The sequence below is a fragment of the Molothrus ater genome, chromosome 26 (assembly GCF_012460135.2).
Source record: "Molothrus ater isolate BHLD 08-10-18 breed brown headed cowbird chromosome 26, BPBGC_Mater_1.1, whole genome shotgun sequence".
NCBI classification, from domain to species: domain Eukaryota; kingdom Metazoa; phylum Chordata; class Aves; order Passeriformes; family Icteridae; genus Molothrus; species Molothrus ater.
In genome coordinates, this window is record NC_050503.2 from 4,043,974 (window position 1) to 4,064,145 (window position 20,172).

At 53.2% G+C, this 20,172-nt stretch overlaps 1 protein-coding gene across 1 annotated transcript in view; it reads left to right on the forward strand.

The window, feature by feature from the left end:
• Positions 1-15,052, forward strand: part of GNG7 (G protein subunit gamma 7) — a 42,880-nt gene extending 27,828 nt beyond the window's left edge. The window contains exons 4-5 of the mRNA XM_036399654.2: positions 12,935-13,053; positions 14,552-15,052. Coding sequence (XP_036255547.1) covers positions 12,973-13,053; positions 14,552-14,677 — 207 coding nt within the window. The 5' untranslated portion in view covers positions 12,935-12,972 and the 3' untranslated portion in view covers positions 14,678-15,052. The remainder of the gene's footprint in view (positions 1-12,934; positions 13,054-14,551) is intronic.
• Positions 15,053-20,172: the final 5,120 nt, after the last annotated feature.

Consider the following 20,172-nt stretch of genomic DNA (forward strand, 5'->3'; position numbering starts at 1 on the left):
GCAGCCCCCTCAGAGCACACAAAGAGCTCAGACTGAGCTCCTGAGCAAACCCAGGAGTTGGGAATTGGCCCTTAGCCCTGCCAGGAAAACATTGGAAAGGCTCCTGCTCCTGAATCCATGTGATTTTCTGGGAATTCACTTGGAGGGCTGGTTCAGAAATCCCTGCATGGGGTGCTGCTGGCTCAGGGTGAGGAGTTTGCTCTGGTTTCTTTGTTCTTTCTTTCTCAGCCTGTCAGTACCAGCTCTGCTCTTCTATTCCTTGCCTTTAAAAAAAAGGCAAACAAAAACCCCAAATCTGTTGTGTTGTTTTTCCTTTTTTTAAATTGCATCATCCCTCCTGTTTTCCTGAGTGTTGTTTGTTTATTGAGGGGCACGGCTCATCCTTTAAGGATTAAAGGGAAGGGAAAGGTTGGGATGTTCACCCCTGTTTTAGGGGAAAATGAGGAGAGGGAGAGGTGTTTGCCCCATTTTTGGGAGGGAATGAGGAGAGGGAGAGGTGTTTGCCCCATTTTTGGGAGGGAATGAGGAGAAGGAGAGGTGTTTGCCCCATTTTTGGGAGGGAATGAGGAGAAGGAGAGGTGTTTGCCCCATTTTTGGGAGGGAATGAGGAGAGGGAGAGGCGTTTGCCCCATTTTTGGGAGGGAATGAGGAGAGGGAGAGGTGTTTGCCCCATTTTTGGGAGGGAATGAGGAGAAGGAGAGGCGTTTGCCCCATTTTTGGGAGGGAATGAGGAGAGGGAGAGGTGTTTGCCCCATTTTTAGGGTGTAATATGAAGGAGAGGAGGAGTTTCCCCAAGGAGAGCCAGGAGGGAGACTCTGAGCAGGGTGGGACCCTCGTTTCCCGCCGTGGGAACTGTGATTCCATCTTTTCCCGGGTGGGACCCTCCTTCCCACTGTGATTCTGTGTTTTGCTGCTGGGAATTCTGGTTTTGGGCTGAGCTGCATCCCCCATTTCCATCCACGCTCACGGCGCCGCCTTTGATTGCGGCCGCATCCCAGCATTTCCCCTCACCTGCTCTCTCTGGCAGCAGGAAAATCCCAAATCCAAGCCCTGCCTGCACTTCCCAGCAGTTCTGGAGCCCTTTTCCAGCTCAGCTCAGCTCAGCTCAGCTGCTGCTTTGCCCTTTCTGCTCAGAGATGTGAGATAAGGAAGCAGCCAGAGCGCTGCTGACTCACGCTGGGGTTTGTCCTTCCTGCCCTCCCACACGGCACCTGCACGCCCAGAAACCTTCACCCCACAGCCCCCACACGGGTTTTCCAACCCAAAAATTCCCTTTTCTACTGCTCCACGAGCTGAGAAAACCCCTGGAGTTTGTTCTAGGGAGATGTGGGCAGGACAAAGGGATCGCCGGGGTTTGCTCAGTGCTGCCTTCTCCATCCTGAGTCACCCAACCTTTCCCTCCCTGGGAATGCTGAGAAACACCAGGATCATCCCAATAAACACCAGGATTACCCTGAGAAACACCCCCAGAGGTCCCATTCCAGCTGCAGGGCTGAGCTTGGCAAGGTTTGCCTTGTCTGCACCCCAAACTGAGGAGCAAATCCTCATAAATCCCCACAAAATGTCCCCATCCATAAAATCCTCCCCACAAAACGTCCCCCATCCATAAAAAACCACAACCCCCAGGGTTTGGGCTTGGTTTGGGGATTGTTTCCCAGCAAGGCTCACGTGCTCTCTGAGCTCAGGGTTTGGGTGATTTGTCAGAATTCTGAGAAGTTCAGATCTGTCAAAGCAGAAAATGTTCATTTTGGGATGGCTCAGCTGAACCTTTTTGGGGGAAATAGGAAACGCTGCCTGGAAGAGCAGCTGAACCCACAGCAAAAAGCTGGGAAAAGCTGAGGAAATTGCAGCTCTTGGAAGTGAAATCACTGATGAAGGATTTGGGTGAAAACCCCACGTTTTCAAGGAAAACCCAACAAACTGGGAAGGGTTTTTGGGCAGCAGCGAAACATCCGTGGGTTGTAAGAAACCTTTTCCTTCCTCCTGAGCTCCTGCACTTGAGCTCACCAGCAGAAAACTGATTTTTAAACTGGTTTGGTTTTTTTTTTTTTTTTTTTCAACTTAAAACTGAAACTTGAAACTTAAAAAACTGATTTTTAATTGGTTTAAACTTTTTTTTGAAACCCTCGGGTTTTATCCTCAGTCTGCAAACACAGGGAACAAGCTGGAATTCCTGATCCTTTGCTCCTTCCCTCCTGGATGTTGATTTTCCTCCCTCAGAGAGTTGACACCTCTTTGTTTTCCCAGGTTTTGGGGGAATTTGAGCTCGGTTTTCCCACAGAGGGGGATCCCAGCCCCTGGGAAAAGGGGTTGGAATGTTTTTATCTGGGTGCACATCTGGGAAAGGCATCACAGGCTGGGAACGACTCCAGCCGCAGTTCCCAGCCCCAGGTTCAGGATTTTGGAGATTCCCACAGCAGCTGTGGCTGCCCCTGGGTCCCTGGAAGTGTCCAAGGCCAGCTTGGAGCCACCTGGGGTTTGGGAATGTGGAGGAGCTTTGGGCTGGAGCTGCTGGAGGAGGTGACAGGGCAGTGACAGATGTGCAGGGTGCCAGGAGCCTCCTGTCCTGTCCCAGGAGTCAGGACTGGTGCACAAATTCTCAAATATCAGCATTATCAAAATATCAAATATCAGCATTATCCAGTTATCAAATACCAGCATTATCAACTTATCAAATATAAATATTATCAAATTATCAAATATCAGCATTATCCAATAATCAGATATCAATATTATCAAATTATCAAATATCAGCATTATCCAATAATCAGATATCAATATTATCCAATTATCAAATATCAGCATTATCAAATTATCAAATATCAATACTATCCAGTTATCAAATATCATCATTATCCAATTACCAAATATCAATATTATCCAATTATTAAATATCAGGATTATACAATTATCAAGTATCACTATTATCCAGTTATTAATTATCAGTATTATGCAGTTATCAAACTTCAGCATTTTCCACTTATCAAATATCAGCATTATCAAATATCAGCATTATCCAATTATCAACTATCAGCATTATCCAGTTATCAAATATAATAATTACCAATGATCCATTATCAATATTATCCAATATCAAGCATCAGGACTCTGCAGTTATCAAACATCAGCATTTTCCACTTATCAAATACCAGCATTTTCCACTTATCAAATACCAGCATTATCCAATTGTCAAATACAAAAATTACCCAGTTATCAATTATCAACACTATGCAGTATCAGCCATGAGGACTCTGCAGTTATCACACATCAGCACTCCTGGAGCTCTGGTCCCTCTGCCTCTCCCTCCCTCCTGTTTCTGGCAATCCCAGCCAGCACAGTTTCCTCACATGGCACCAGAGCTGTGCCACGTGCCTGCAGCCCCATCCAAAAATCCCCATTTTTAACCAAAATCTGCATTTAAGGCTCTTTCCATGCCCAGATTTTGGCCCGTCCTTATTCCATCCCTCGGGACGCGTTCACTGCAGCCTCCCACGGTGCCATGTGGGAATTGGGGAATTTGGGATTGTGTCCCAGCTGACTCAGCCCTGTTTGTCCCCAGGTTTGGGGCTGGAGGTGCTGTGGGATCCTCCAGCACTTGCCATGGGCTCAGCTCCACCTTGCTTGCAATTAAAGGATATTTTCCCTGCTCTTTTCACACCCAGAGAGGAAAACTGGGATGAGTGGGTTCCTCAGGGAACGTGACTCATGTGCCAGGGAAGGATTGGGAAGAGGAGGAGGAGGAGAAGGTGGAACAGGAGGAGGAGGAGCCACTCGGTGCCAAGGACTTCACTCCTCCTGCTGCCTCCTTTTTTTAGCCCTAGTAGCAGCTGAATTCCCAAACTGGAATTCCAAATTCCCAGGTTTTTTTTCACAGCGTGCTAAATTCTGCCTCTCCTCCCTCTTATTTTTAGCCCTGGGAGACTCCAGGTAGGAGCAGCACAAATTGATCTCAACTGAGGGACTGGAGGCAAAGTTGAGCTCCTTCAGTGCTGCAAAAAGCACTCAAAAGCGAATTTTGGGCTAAGAAAACCTGAATTTAGGTGGTTGGGGTTGGATTTTTGACCTGGAGTTTTAAATTCAGCTCTTAAATGCAGATGGTTTTGCAGCAGGTTGGGTGGGTGGGTGTTGACTTTAATATAGTGAAATTTGAGATAAAAATACATCGAAATTAACAGTTCACAAGCAAAAAAAAAAACCAAACTTGGATTAAAAGTAGCTGGAATGGGCGAGGAGGGGAACAGGATCAGCTGTGTCACCTCAGTGTCCTGGCTCTGAGCTCCTCCTAATTTCACCTGCTAAATGAAGATGCTAATTAGGCAGGGATTGCACAGGACCAGGTCTGGCCAGCTCAGGTGAGCCTCTCCTTCATCCTTATCCCAGTTTATCCCAGTTTATCCCAGTTTATCCCAGTCTGGGCACAGCTTTTCCCAGCAGCACAGAAATGTTGTTTATCCTTTTTTTTTTTTTTTTTAATCCAATCAGGGATGCAAATTGGGATTTGCACCTGGGAATTCCAAGCCAACACCATTCTGCCACGAGCAGGGGACACTTTTCACTGTCCCAGGTTGCTCCATCCCTGGAATTTCCAGGGATCCAGGGCCAGCTGCTGCTCTTTCCTCCTCCACCCATCCCCTCAGTCCTGTGACTTTCCCTCCCCAGCTTTGTTTTTATTCCTGCTGGAGCTCCAGAGGGTGACAGGGTGACAAAGCCACCCTAAATCATCCCCAAACCCCACAAGGCCTCATCCAAAGCTGGACGAGACCTTGGGTTCAGAGCCTGATGATTCCTCTGCACTTGTTTCACCATCAAACCCCAGCAAAGGCTGCAGCTTCTCCCATCCCAGCCCCTCCCCATCCTCACAGGCAGGAATTCCCTCCCAAATCCCACCCAAATCTCCCCTTTTCCAGTTTGGAAGCCATTCCCTCCTCCTAATAATTTTCTTGGCTTGATCTTTTCCTGATCAAGCCATTCCCTCCTGATCACTCCTCTGCACTTGTTTCACCATCAAACCCCAGCAAAGGCTGCAGCTTCTCCAGGAATCCATCCCAACCCCTCCCCATCCTCACAGGCAGGAATTCCCTCACAAATCCCACCCAAATCTCCTCTTTTCCAGTTTGGAGGCCATTCTCTCCTGATCATTTTCTTGGCTTGATCTTTTCCTGATCCCTCCTGACCATTCCTCTGCACTTGTTTCACCATCAAACCCCAGCAAAGCCCGCAGCTTCTCCAGGAATCCATCCCAACCCCTCCTCATCCTCACAGGCAGGAATTCCTCCCCAAATCCCACCCAAATCTCCCCTTTTCCAGTTTGGAAGCCATTCCCTGCATCCTGGCACCCTGTGAATAACCCCCTCCACCTCCCTGCCAGCTCCTGCAGGGCTGCAATCAGCTCTCTCCAAAGCTGGAGAATTTTTCCCCTTTCCCTATCCCTGTTTTTCCCCAACCTGCAGCAGATAATTTTCTAAATTTAAACCCCAGCCAGCCCAAAGCTGCCCGTGACCCCGAGGCAGCTCCCTCACGTGCCTCAGCCCTTTCACACAGTGGGGAAAATTCCCTTTTTTAGCCTGGGCCGGCCGCTGGCAACAACCCCAGCCCTGAGCTCAGCCCTGGAGCTCTGCCAGCCCAGCGTGACCGAGAGAAAAAGAACCTTCAGCTTCCTCCCGTGGCAGATCCAGCCCCAGCAGGGAGCTGCAGACCCTCACATGACGCTGCAGTCATCGGCCTTTCCCAAAAAGCCGCGGTTTTGCGGGAAAACGGCCGCGGTCACACGGCGCTGCTCGGCTCCTTGTGCTCAAACAAGTGCAGAGGAGTCAGCAGGCTCTGAAGCCATCATGGGATCATCCCGCTTTGGATGGGCTTTGGGGATGATTTAGGGTGGCTTTGTCACCCTGTCACCCTCTGGAGCTCCGGCGGGAATAAAAACAAAGCTGGGGAGGGAAAGTCACAGGACTGAGGGGATGGGTGGAGGAGGAAAGAGCAGGGGGTGTCACTCATGTGATGGCCGTGCCCCAAAGGTCACTCACGTGGCCAGGGAACGGGAAAGGGCTGGGAATGAGCTGGGCCCTGCTGGCATCAGGGCCCTTTTGTAGGGAATGGGGATCCTGGAGCAGCTCTGTGTCCCTGTTTGAGAATGGGAGTGAGCCCCAGTGCCAGCAGGGTCCATTTGTAGGGAATGAGGATCCCAGAGTGGCTGTGTCCCTATTTGAGAATGGGAGTGAGCCCCAATGCCAGCAAGGTCCATTTGTAGGGAATGAGGATCCCAGAGTGGCTCTGTGTCCCTATTTGAGAATGGGAGTGAGCCCCAGTGCCAGCAGGGCCCATTTGTAGGGAATGAGGATCCTGGAGCAGCTCTGTGTCCCCATTCCAGAACAGCAATGTGCCCAAATCCCCAGTGCCAGCAGGGTCCATTTGTAGGGAATGGGGATCCTGGAGCAGCTCTGTGTCCCTATTTGAGAATGGGAATGGGCCCCAGTGCCAGCAGGACCCTTTTGTAGGGAATGGGGATCCCAGAATGTCTCCATGTCCCCTTTCCAGAACAGGAATGTGCCCAAATCCCCAGTGCCAGCAGGACCCTTTTGTAGGGAATGAGGATCCCAGAATGTCTCCATGTCCCCTTTCCAGAACAGGAATGTGCCCAAATCCCCAGTGCCAGCAGGGCCCTTTTGTAGGGAGTGAAGATCCCAGAGCAGCTCTGTGTCCCCATTCCAGAACAGGAATGAGCCCCAATCCCTGATGCCAGCAGGGCTCATTTGTAGGGAATGAGGATCCCATGTCCCCATTCCAACCCAGAGCTGGAGCTGGGTGTTCATCCCAAATTTGTGGGGTTCGGGTTTTGGGGTTTTGCTTCCCAGCAGGGCTGAGTTCTCCCACTCCAGGTGAATTCCTGCCTTAGGGAAAAGATTCTCCCTTGGGCTTCTGAGGCTCCATTAGCAAAGGGCTGTTAATTATGGGGCTGCTCTTGGGAAACTGGGGAGAAGGAGATTCCAGCCAGGCCTGAGCTCCCTGAAGCAGGAGGGAAGGAAAAAAGGGTGAATTCCTGGGGGCTTCAGGCTTCCCAGGAAAAAAGGGATGAATGCCTTGAGGATGCTTCAGGTTTCCCTGGATTTTAAGGTTTGTGTGGATTGAGGTGGGATGGAGCAGCTCCAAGGTTCCGTGCATGCTGTTGGTGGGACATGGAAATGGCTGAAAATCCATTTCTGTGCAGAGCCCAGGAGTTTTTAAGGAGTTTTTAGGGAGTTTTTAAGGAGTTTTCAGGGAGTTTTTAAGGAGTTTTTAGGGAGTTTTTAGGAAGTTTTCAGGGAGTTTTCCCACCCTGCGATGGCTTCTGGTCCCACGCCACAGAAATCTTGAGGTCTGAAAGGAGGTGAAGGGAGGGGAAAAAAAAAAGGGGAAAAAAAAAAGGGAATAAAAACTTGCTGCAGTCAGGGAAAAATTCAATGGCTCATTGAGGCGCGGAGCTGCTGCTGCAGGAAGTGTGAAGGGAAAATGGAGCCGGCTTTGTTCTTGCCCAGACAAGGAGCGAGCGCCGGCCCCAACAGCCGCGCTCTGTTCCCAAAACCCATGAGGTCATCCCGAAAAGCAGGAACCGGCTCTGGGATCGCGATCCCGGCTCCCCCGCCGGGCTCCCCCCGCTTTTCCTGGCTCCGGGCTCGCTCCAAGGAGGTGGCGGCGGCTCCTGGCCCCGCTCCAGCCAGAGGGAGCTGCTGCATCCCCGGATCCCAAAACCCTGGGGCTGCTCCGTCCCTAAATCCCAAAACACGGAGGTGCCCCATCCCTAAATCCCAAAACATGGAGGGTTTGGAGACCCTGGGGCTTCTCCATCCCTAAATCCCAAAACATGAAGGGTTTCGAGACCCTCGGGCAGCTCCATCCCCAAATTCCCAGTCCTGGTGGGTTTGGTGATGCTCAGGCTGCTGAATTCCCAAACCATGGAGCTGCTCCATCCCTAAATCCCAGAACCCTCGGGCTGCCCCATCCCTAAATCCCAAAACAAGGTGGGTTTGGAGACCCTCGGGCTGCTCCATCCCCAAATTCCCAATCCTGGTGGCTTTGGGGTTTTTTGCAGCTCCGTGTAATGGATGTGAGGCTGCTCTTTAATTAATTAAAAACACGATTTAATTAAGGCTGAGTTCACGGGGTGCATCCTCCATCCCCAAATCCCATCCCCAGCGTGGGAGAAGGAGGCTGCACCAATCCCACACTTTTTGGGGGTGGGAGTGGGGGGGGAGGAAGACAAAAGCAGCAAAATTTCAGTCCTGGGAGGGTAAATGTGGCCCTGAGGGGTTTATAGAGTCCTGGAAGGGTGAATGCAGAGTTTATGGGGTCCTGGAAGGGTAGAGAGGGTCCTGAGAGGTAAACGGGGTCTCCTGGAAGGGTAAATGCAGTCCTGAGAGGTAAATGGGGTTCTGGCAGGGTGAATATGGCCCTGTGGGGTTTATGGGGTTCTGGAAGGGTCAGTGCAGCCCTGTGGCATTTATAGGATCCTGGAAGAGTAAATGCAGCCATGAGGAGTTTATGGGGTCCTGGAAGGGTGAATGCAGCCCTGAGAGGTTTATGGGGTCCTGGAAGGGTAAATGCGGTCCTGAGAGGTCAATGGGTCCTGGAAGGGTAAATGCAATTCTGAGGGGTTTATAGGGTCCTGGAAGGGTAAACACAGTCCTGAGAGGCAAATGGGATCCTGGAAGGGTAGAGAGGGTCCTGAGAGGTAAATGAGGTCCTGGCAGGGTGAGTGCGGTCCTGAGAGGCAAATGGGATCCTGGCAGGGTGAGTGCGGTCCTGAGAGGGTCCTGGCAGGGTGAGTGCGGTCCTGAGAGGTTTGTGGGGTCCTGGCAGGGTGAGTGCGGTCCTGAGAGGTCTGTGGGGTCCTGGCAGGGTGAGTGCGGTCCTGAGAGGTCTGTGGGGTCCTGGCAGGGTGAGTGCGGTCCTGAGAGGTCCTGGCAGGGTGAGTGCGGTCCTGAGAGGTCTGTGGGGTCCTGGCAGGGTGAGTGCCCCTCCGGCGCTGGCTTTGGAGGAGTGGCAGCTCGCAGCTATGAGAGGAATGGCAGGAATTGCCGGCGCAGCTCGGGATCAGCGCATTTTTCCGCGCTGCCGTCAGGACGGGCAGGTGGCACCGTGGGCTGGAGCTGCCCGGGAGCCGTGCCAGGGCCGGTGCCCGTCAGGCCGGGACAGGCCCGGCTTCCCGGCCGGTTTCACCCTCGTGACCGCGATCCCGGGGCCGCGTTTCGGTTGGGAAAGGCCGGGAAAGGTTTGGCTGAGCCGGGGGAAAAGGCGGCGATGGGGACAGGGGGGGATCCGCGCCTCCTCCATCCCGCCGGGGAATAAATCAATGAATAAATCAATAAATAAATGGATGAAAAGGGCAGAGGCTGCTCGGAGCCAGCCCAGCTCCGTGATGGGAGAGGAGGAGGAGGCGTCTCCTCCAGCACGGAGCCGCTGCTGAGTCACGGCTCGGCAGAGCCAGCGCTGCTGTCACCGCTCTGTCACCGCTCTGTCACCGCTCTGTCACCCGCCGCTGCTGCGCGCGGCTGACTCAGGAGCTGCGCGGGTTTGCGCTGCTTTTTTTCCCCAAGAAAACAGCCCAAATCGGGACTTTGTCAGCCTGCCGGGCGCACGGAGGGGAGCGCTCGGGAACAAAGCGGCGCCGTGGGACGCGGAGGGGCCGCTCCGGCCGTCACTCGGTGCTGCCGTGACGCGACACCGGGAGGGTGGCACAGCCTCGGCTCCCCGCCAGCCCTGGTGGGAATGTGAGCACAAAACCTGGGATTTGTGACGGTGTGAGCTTGGAAATGTAGGGATGGAGCCCAGGAGAGATTTGGGGCTGTTCATGAGTCAGACCGAGCTGCTGAGAATGGGGCTCTGAGCTTTTAGTCCTGCTTTTAGTCCAGAATATCCAAACCGGTTTAAAACACCAAATCCTGATCATTCCAGGGTTTTTTCCTGACTTCAGTGCTTTCCCTAAACCAGGGGGATTTGTGCCCCAGCCAGACCCTCCTGAGCTGTGTTTGCGTCATTCCCAAACCTCTCACCTGCACTCCGGGATCCCGAATTTCCCAACCTCCCTCCCAGCCGTGTCCTTGCCCTTGGGCCACCCCGGATGATCCCTGCCTGCCCTCGCTCTTGCGTTCCCTGTATTTGTATGGATTTCCCGTGGTTTCAGTGCTGCTGGGAAACCTTTCTGTCAGTGTTCCCTGGGCTGGGATCCACCAGATCCAGGAGGGGCAGCCCGGAGAGAGGCGCGGTGACTCCATCCCTGCTGGAAGAGCTCCAGGGCACAGCGTGAGGAACAGCGCCACCAGAGCCATTCCCGAAAATCGCCTTGTCCCAAACGCTGCTGCCGGGAGCAGCCGGGAAGTGCTGCTGCAGAATTCAGGAAGATTTGTTTGTGCTGAGGAGGGCTGGGGGTGACTCAGGCCTGGTGCTGAGTCACGGAGCAGAGCCAGGCAAGGCAGGAGTCAGCGCTGGCCCGGCTCCAGCAGCAGCGGGAGGTGGGACCAGGCCAGGCTCCAGAGGTTTGCCCCCCTGGCAGAAGGAATTCTGCCTCTGTGGGGGTCATTTCTTCACTTCTGGAGGGTGTGCAGGAGACCCTGGTGTCCCCGCTGTCCTGTGCTTCCTGCAGATGTCACATCCCAGTCCTTTCCCAAACACCGATTTCCTTAAAAAATGGGCAAAGGGACAATGGAGCTGGATCCAAAACCAGGGCACTGCTGGATCCACATCTGGGCACTGCTGGATCCACATCTGGGCACTGCTGGATCCCAAACCAGGGCACTGCTGGATCCCAAACCAGGGCGCTGCTGGATCCAAAACCATGACAGTGCTGTGGATCCAGCAGTGCCCTTGTTTTGGATCCAGCACTGCCCAGGCTTTGGATCCTCAGGATGCTGCAGGGACAGGGATGGGGGTGGGAACAGCTCCCAGAAGTTCTCTGAACTCTCCCTGGGCTGATTCATCGGCCTCACTCCGTAAACAGGAAGCTGAGAAAGTACAGGCAGGTGATCCTGTGCTGCTGCAAACACTTGGAAACACAAATTCCTTGCATTTTTTTCCCCCAGCTGCCTGCTAACTCTTGTCCAGGTGAACGTTGTTCTGGCAGTTCTGCAGCAGGAAGGGCTCTGGAGGTCATGGCACGGGTTTAGAAGGAGCTGGACTTTGGCATGGAGCTTTTCCCTGCTCCTAATCCCATTGCAGAGCCTGAGATTGGGAGGGGTTCAGATCCCCCCTGTGGGACAGCACCAACTGCACTTCTCTCTGCTCTTGGGAGGGGAAAGGCCCTGCTGGGAAGAAGGAAACTGGGATTCACTGGGATGCTGGGGAGCTGCAGCTGTGCTGTTTTGGAGCGCCTCAAACCAGAGCAGGAGCTCCTTCCCCAGGGAACAGCCTCCTTCCTCCTCCCCTTTTCCACAGAACCGGACCTGATTTCACCCTGGCAGCTTCCCCGTGCTGGCCTGACTTAACTTCCAGGACGGGAGAGGCGGAGATTCCCAAACAGCCTCGATAATTCAGGGAATCCTCCCTCCCTCGGGGAGCCGGGAACGCGGGGCTGCAGCGCCGCTCGCTTCCCCCCCTCCCTGCTCCATTCCCGAGTGCTGCTCAGGGATTGAGGAGCTGAGAACACTGCCAAGCAAAATAATCCCTGAGAGTGCCCTTGTGGTCTGGAATAAACTCCCCAAACGTCTAAACACAGGCGAGACAGCGAGGATTTGGGATGGGACGGGCGCTCCCACCCCCGATCCCGCCGGGAACGCTCGGCTTTGAAGCTGCCAGGCTCGGGGAGAAGGTTGGAGGAGCCTCTAATTAAGGCTGGAAGGGCTGCAGTGGGCGGCTGGCGGGGCCGGGAGCGCCGGCGGGATCCGAGGCCGTGTTTGCTTTGGCTCCTTCCCCTCCTGGAATCGGCTCCGGCTCCGGTGGGCGGTGGGAGCTGCCCCCCGTGCCCTGGGAGCTGAGTCAGCGGCGGGAGGTGGCGGCTGTGACACCTCCACAGGGGTGGCACGAAGGGGACAGGCCCGGGGTGGTGTCTGGCCAAGGGGTTCGGTGTGGCTGGAGCTGCCCCCGGGACAGGGGGGGATTGTTTGGGTCTTGTGGAAAAAAACCACACAGTTCCTGCTGTGGAACCAAGAGGAAGGGGGTTCAGGCATTGTGGGGGTGTAGGGACACAGCCCCATGGGCAGGTGGGATGTAAATTCCATGGGCAGGTTGGACACAAATCCCATGGGCAGGTTGGACATAAATCCTATGGGAAGGTTGGACATGAATCTCATGGGCAGGTGGGACACAAATCCCATGGACAGGGGGATGTAAATCCCATAGGAAAGTTGGACACAAATCCCATAGGAAAGTTGGACACAAATCCCATGGGCAGGTGGGACACAAATCCCATGGGCAGGTTGGACACAAATCCCATGGGAAGGTTGGACACAAATCCCATGGGAAGGTTGGACACAAATCCCATGGGAAGTTCAGAGATGGTCCCATGGACACACCCCCATGTGCAGGTTGGATGTGACCCACGTGCAGGTGTCACCTGCCCAGGTGCCAGGGACACCAAAGCCACCAGGGCTGCTCCAGAGGGCTCCAGGAGCCCCCCAGAGCCCCCCTTGGTGCCCAGCCCGGGGCTGTGCTGGGGCAGAGCTTCCCTCCCACAGAACCAGGAGGATTTTTCCGTCTGCTCAGCAGAGCTTTTAACGGAACTCCCTGGAAAGGGGATCCTGAGGGCTCCTTCAGGGAAAGGGGAACTTGAAACAACGTCAGGAGGCATCAGCGGGGCCACCAGAGCTCCCTTTGCGCATGGGATCGGTCCCGGGGTGGCCGTGGGTGTAGGATGGGATGGGATGAACTTTAACCTCCCTTGCCACCCATCCACGATCGTGGGATGGAGCACAAAGCCAGGGCAGCTCCTCACCCTGCTCCAGCCCCTCTGTGCCCGTGTTCCCTGCAGGATTCTGCTGTGCTGGGGCCCGGAGCCGATGGCAGAGAATGTCCACGACTAACAACATAGCTCAGGCCCGGAAGCTCGTGGAGCAGCTCCGCATCGAGGCCGGGATCGAGAGGATCAAGGTGAGGATGGGAGTGGAAACGTGCTCTTTGTTATAGGATTGTGCTCTTTGTTATAGGAACCTGCTCTTTGTTATAGGATTGTGCTTTTTGTTATAGGAACCTGCTCTTTGTTATAGGAACCTGCTCTTTGTTATAGGATTGTGCTCTTTGTCTTTGTTGACAAAGTGACAAAATGATTCTTTGTCCCCTTAGAAAGGAAATAAGCTAAAAGTTTCTCTCCTTAATGAGGTGAAAAGGCATCTGGTAGGACTTGGAGGACTTCACCTCATTAAGGATAGCTAATTGGACAGGAGTTAAAGAGCCTGGCTTGGGCAATTTACTAGAAAAAGAAGAGAACAAAGAAACCAATGGCTTTTGTGAAGTGGTTTTGTGAAGAGGGCTTCTTGCACCTAGATTAGTTTTTCTCTCTAAAGAATTTGTTATTTTGCCTTTTATTAAAACCTTTTTGTTTCCAACACTGCCACTAAAGCCATCTTGCTGATTTTAAGCCTTCTAAGGTAGCTGAGCTATCTTGGGTGTGAAATAGATCTCCAAGAGCTTATGAGACCTGGCTCAAAAAGACTCCTAATTCCAATGGGAGTGGGAAGAGATCCTGGGTTTCCCCCAGCATTCCAGGATTCCCTCCAAGGAAGCCAGAGAGGGTCCCTCCATCGGGATTTGGTGTCAAGGACAAACGGGTTCGGATGGAAAGAGGGGAATTTTAGGGTTGGTGGACAGAAGGAATTCTCTCCATGGCACAGAGCAGCTCTGGCTGCCCCTGGATCCCTGGAAGTGCCCAAGGCCAGGCTGGGTGAGGCCTGGAGGGAAAGAGGAACCTCCAGATGTGGCTCCATCTCTGCCCTGTGTCATTAAGGAAATTGAAATTAAACAAAAAAAGGGAAATCTCCTGAGCCTCCAGCAGCTCCCTGGGGATCTGGAGCCTCCTCGGATCCCTCCAAGCTCTCCCTTCCCAAAAAACAGCTTGGAGCTAAACCAAGCAGTGCCTTAAACTATGGATCCTAAAGTTTTCCAAACCTTCACAAGAGGCTGCACTCAGGGAATCTTTTCCTTCACTTTTTCATCCCAAACCCCTGAAAAACACAGCTACCATAATATCCCTTTGAAATCCTTAAGGGAAAAGCTGGATGTAAATCCCCAAAAATCCTGCAAGCGCTGGTGACTCTGAGCTGAGAATATTCCCATAAATTCCTGATTTTTTCCTCCAATATCCAGGTCTTCAAAGCTCATCCCAAATCCCTGAAAAACACAGATGGAATATTCCATTTAAATCTCCCAGCTGGGGCATTTCCCCACACTCCTCACTGTTAACTCTGATTTTCCCCCTCCAAAATTCCCATTTTTCTCCTCATCTCCCCAAAATTTCTGTTGGGAAAAGCTGGATGTCGAACCCCCAAAAATCCTGGAAGTGCTGGTGACTCTGAGATGGGATTATCCCCCAAATTCCTGCAATTATCCCCCCAATTCCTGCTTTTTTTTGTTTTTAATCCCCAAAATCCAGGTCTCCAAAGCATCCTCGGAGCTGATGAATTACTGTGAGCAGCATGCTCGGAATGATCCTCTCCTGGTGGGAGTTCCTGCTTCTGAGAATCCCTTTAAGGACAAAAAGCCCTGTATCATCCTATAGCTGTGGATCCTTCTGGAAGGAAATCCCCATCCAGCCTCTGGATCCAGGCTCCTCCACAGCTCCACCTGCACCCAGGGGTAAAAACTCAACGCTGGCTTCAAACAGAACTTAACAATTCCTGAGAAAAACAAACAAACAAACAAATCCAAGAAAAACAAACAAACAAAAAACCCCAGAGAAAAACAAAAACAAAAATACCCAAAAAAAACCACCCAAAAAAAAGTAAATTTGGAAGTGGGGGTTTTTAGGGAAGGGGTGGCTGCTTCCTGGGAAGGAAAGTGGGATTAATAATTAGAATCAGGATTTTAAAATTTACCCGGGGTTGAGGGAGGAAAGGAAAGTGGTGGTGGGGGGGATTTTTTATTGGGATATTTGAATTTGGGAAAGGGGTGGAGGAGGAGGAGGTGGGGGGGTCATTCCCAGTGGGATGTGAGAGCTGGACCTGGATCCAATCAGAGCCCAATCAGCAGGAATTTCTTCTGGAGAAGGGGTGAGGTTTGAACCATTTTGTAAAAAATCAGTACAAAAAGAAAAAAAAAAAAAAAAAACCAAGAAAAAAACCCCAAATTCCCCAAATCCAGCTGGAAAAATCCCTGCTGGGAATGGCCAAAGGGAGGCTGGGGAGGCTTTTCCCTGCATCCCACAGCTCTGCTGGGATCCAGGGATGGCCCTGCTGCAAGGGAATTCCCAGCTGGGAGAGATCCCAGGAGGAATTTTAGGGAGCCCCAGGGATGGGGGAGTCGGGATCTTTGGGGGGTCCTTGTGCTGTCCCCAAATTCAGGGAGGGAGGGAGGGAAGGGAAGGAGCTTCCTGGTGCATCCAGAATCTTGGAAAAATCAACTTTTGGGGGAGTTTCAACCCGAATCAGCAAATTCCCAGCGTTTCCCATCTCCCTTTTCCACACTGGAATTCTTCCCACTAAATCCAGGGCCTGGGAATTGTCCAGGGAAGGTTGGGGCAGGTGGGGAGGGGGAGTGGAAGGATCAGTTCTGTTCCCATCCCTTGGGAATCTGGCACTGGGATGGAACTGGGAGCGCTTGGATCTCACGGGGATGAGCCAGCATGGAGGGGAGAGCAGGGAAAGGGGAACAGGAAAAGGGGAACAGGAAAAGGGGAGCAGGAAAAGGGGAACAGGAAAAGGGGAGCAGGAAAAGGGGATCTGGAAAAGGGGAGCAGGAAAAGGGGAGCAGGAGAAGGGGGTCTGGAAAAGGGGAGCAGGAAAAGGGGGAGCAGGAAAAGCTTCCATGGAGCCCTTGGGTGGATGCTCAGGAGAGCTCCAGGAATTCCGTGGAGTGGCCACTGGATCTGTGGAAAAGGGACAAATCCCAGGATTTGGGGGGCAGTGTCTGAGCCCAGTCCATGTCCCCAGGGCCCATCCTGGGGCTCAGCAGCTCCTGGGAGACATTCCCAGAATCCCAGAATCCCAGAATCCATGAGGCTGGAAAAGATTTCCCAAAACCACCGTAGGCAGAAGCCATTCCCAGTTATCCTGAGCCAGGATTCCCAGGTTTTTTGGGAAGAGAAGGGGTAAAAACAACCCAACCACAGCTGATGTGAAATCCTAGGAGTTTCCCCATTCCCCTACAAAGCTTTGGATTGGGTTAGGAATGCCAGGGATGGGGTTAGGAATGCCAGGGATCCCATCACGGGACAGGGAGCAATTCCCATGGGAAAGGAGTTTGCAATTCCCTGGATTCCCGCTGGTGCTGCCGGGCACCGGGAGCTGCTCCAGCCCTTTTCCAGAGGCCGATGGAATTCCCAGGGGGGCCGGGCCGGGCGGGGCCGCTCCGTGTCCCCTCCCCGCCTGCAGGAATGTCGCTGTTCCTTGTTTTCCGTCGTTTGCCTTTGCAGCAAAGCCGGGGAAATGCCACGTTTTGAACCCTGAAGCTGTGCGGCTTTTCCTGGGAATGCTCCCCGCTGTGTCCCGGAATTCCAGGGCTCGGGAATGTCCCCCCATCCCTTGGGGGGGAGCAGAGCAGGGAAAACGGGATCATTTCCCAATAATTTCCCTCCCTGTCCTTCAGCCCCAGCAAAGCCTTTTCTGGAGGGTTTGATCCCCAATCCCAAAGCCCATCCCGCTCCAAGCTCCGCCCGCCGGGAATCCCGCGGCCACTCCCGAGTCCAGCCCGGGATTCCTCCTCCAGGAGGGAATTCCCTCTTGTCCTTAATCTCTCGGACAGTTCCAGCCTTATTTTTCTACTCCAGATCTGATTCTTCCTCTGTGTTCGAGACCAGAGCTTGGTGCTATCCTTGGAGCCGGGGCTGGAGCCGGGAATTCTTCCTCCTCCTCCTCCTCCTCCTCCTCAGGGGCTCCAACCCCCCCATCCCGGGAGAATCCTGTGGGATGGGAATCCCAAGGGATGCTGGGTCAGACTTTGGGGTCTGGGTGCTTTGGGGTTGCTCTGCCTCCCCCATCCCGGGGTCCTGCCCGAGCCAAAGCCACGCTGGAGCCGGGAAAAGGGAAAAGGGAAATGGGAGATGGGAAATGGGAAATGGGAAAAGGGAAATGGGAGATAGGAAAAGGGAAATGGGAGATAGGAAAAGGGAAAAGGGAAAAAGCAAAAGGGAAAAGGGAAACGGGAGATGGGAAAAGGGAGAACGGATGGGAGAAGGGAAAAGAAGCCAGGAAAAGGAGCAAGGAGCAGGGAAAAGGGGTTGGGAAAAGGGAAAAGAGGTTGGGAGAAGGGAAGAGGGATGGGAGAAGGAAAAGGGATGGGAGAAGAGGTTTGGAAAAGGGAAAAAGGGGTTGGGAGAAGGGAAAAGGGTTTGGGAGAAGGGAAAAGGAGCCAGGAAAAAGGGGCAGGGAGAAGGGGAAAGGGGCAGGGAGCCAGGAGAAAGGCCATGGAGCATCTCCCATGGGATCCCTGAATGCCAAGGGTCCCACCAGGAGCTGGGGGTGGGAGCTGCTGGCAGGTGCTGGTGTCTCCATGGATGACTCATTTTTGTTGGGAAAAAAATTCCTTAATTTTTTCTTTTTCTTTTTTTTTTTTTTCCCCCACCTTTTTTTTTTTTCCTTTTTTTTTCTTTTGTTTCCCGGAATTTTCTCCTTGTCCGAGTAAATCCGTGCTCACGCCATGGGTGTTTTTGTATGGCAGAAATAGAAGTGCAGATTCCCAGTAGTTGCTTGTACTTTGTTCAGTGCATTTGCCAAATCAATTTATTTAAAAAAAAAAATTAAAAGAAAAAAAAAAAGGAAAAAGGAGGAAAGAACCACACACACACCAAAAAAAAAAAAAAAGGGGGAAAAAGGAGGGGGAAAAAACACACAAAAAAAGACTTTTCAGAACTTTTTAAGTGCTGGAAGGGGGAGCAGGAGGAGCTGGAGCCCAGCTCCACAAAAGCCTTTTTTTTTGGGATTTAACCACATGCCCAGATCTGTCCGGCCTTTCTTTATGGGATGTGGTGAAGCCAGTGCCAAAAATAGAAATCTGGGAATAAAAGGGCCAGGGAAACATTGCTCCTGTTCCAGTTTTCCTCCCTTTGCCTCACCCTCCCCTCCCTGTCCCGGGGGATGGAGCCGGGACACCCCGGAGCCTCTGGATCTCCCAAATGCCCCTTTTTATTTTCCCCCCTAAAATCCTTAAAAATCCACCTTTATTTAACAAAATCCCAATAATTCCTTTACTCCGAGCCCACACGGGATCCTTGGCTCTCCTCGTTTTCTCCTTCTCTCTGGTCTATCATTCAAACGATCATTAATTATTATTATTATTATTATTAATATTATTATTATTATTTGCCAAACTCTGATCTCGTTGCCAAACGCCAATCCAGGTTTTTTCCGGACTGTCCTTAGGAAGTGGTCGGTGTCTGTGCCGTAGGCTCCTCATCCGTCTGCAATTCCCGGTTTTTTTTGGGTTTGTTTTGTTGATTTTTGCCCTTTCTCGTGTGCCATAGCCCCGACCCCCCCTCCCCTCGCACCGTGTTTAATATTTGTGGAATCGTTGTTCCCAAGTGAATGGATAACACAATAAAAAAGGCTCACTTTGCATTTTGCCAATTTCCTCTGCCTGCCTGTGCTGAGCCGGCAATTCCGGATCCTCCCTCGGGAATCCCCTGTGCCCTTTTCCACCCTCGGGGATCCCCTTTCCCACCCCCTGGAGCTCCCGTCGGGATTGGGAACATCGATTCCCAGGAATTGCAGCCCCTCAAGGGTCTCAGCTCCTCAAAATTCCACCCTTGAGAATCCCCCAGCTCTCAGGGATTCCCCTTTTCCACCTCCTGGATGCTCAGCTGGGATCAGGAATGTTGATTCCAAGGAATTGCAGCCCCTCAAGGGTCTCAGCTCAGAAATCCCAAATCCTTGGGAATCCTTTCTCTCCCCAGGATTCCCCTTTCCCACCTCCTGGAGCTCCCATCGGGATTGGGAATGCCAATTCCCAGGAATTGCAGCCCCTCAAGGGTCTCAGCTCCTCAGAAATCCACCTTGGGAATCCCTCCACTCTTGGGTATTCCCCTTTCCCATCTCCTGGATGCTCAGCTGGGATTGGGAACATCGATTCCCAGGGATTGCAGCCCCTCGAGGATCTCAGCTCAGAAATTCCCCCCTGGGGAATCCCCCAGCTCTCAGGGATTCCCTTTTCCCACCCCTGTTCTCCCCATCCCTGGTGGCTCCTCCACGGGAGCTCTTGGGAATCTCCATTTTCCCGGAATCTCCGGAGCCATCCCATCCCATCCTATGGGGAAAACCAAACCCAGCGCTGCATTCCTTCCCTTTTTTTTTTTTTTTTTTTTTTTTTTCCCGGGAAAAGCGATCCCGGCCCGGCTGGAAGCTCAGCGGGATCCAGGCCGGGAGCGAGTCCTTGGAATGCGCCGCTCCCGCTGCAGCCGCGGGCCGGGAATTGTTGGGATTTTTTCAGCGGCTGCTCCAAAAACGCCGCTGGGAAGGGCGGGATGGACAGGGGGACAAGCAGTGGGATGGCAGCAGGTCCCGTGTCACTGTCCCCCAGCCAGGTCCCTGCCACGGAATCCCGAATTCCCCCCGATTCCCTTCCAAGCCCCGGGACACCGGGAGCGGCTCCTCCGCCGGGAATTCGCTGCCAAGCGCCGGAGGTGGCAGCGGGTGGCGGTGCCAGCGCCAAAGCGACACCGGCCGGGTGGCACCGGGCTGGGAGCGGCTAAAAATAACCCTCCCTCCTCCGCCGGGCTATTTTTAGCCTGGCTGCCGCTCTAATTAACTCCCTGCCGCCCTAATTAACTCCTTACCCCCGGAGCCGCGGCCACCGGGACGGCAGCAGGGGTGGCCCAGGGACAGCCGCGGGTCCCCTCGGTGCCACCGGAGCGGGGACAGCGCGGGGACCCCCTCGGGGTCATCCCCGGACCGCAGGGACTCCGTGGAGGATCGCACCGTGTCCCCACGCGGGGGACACGGGGACACCCGTGACGCAATGGTGCCACCACGGTGACATCACGGACGCACGTCCCGCTCCGGGCGTCACCGGCGGGGGAGGGGAGGCAGCTCCGTGCCTCAGTTTCCCCCAGTTTGTAGAGGTTGG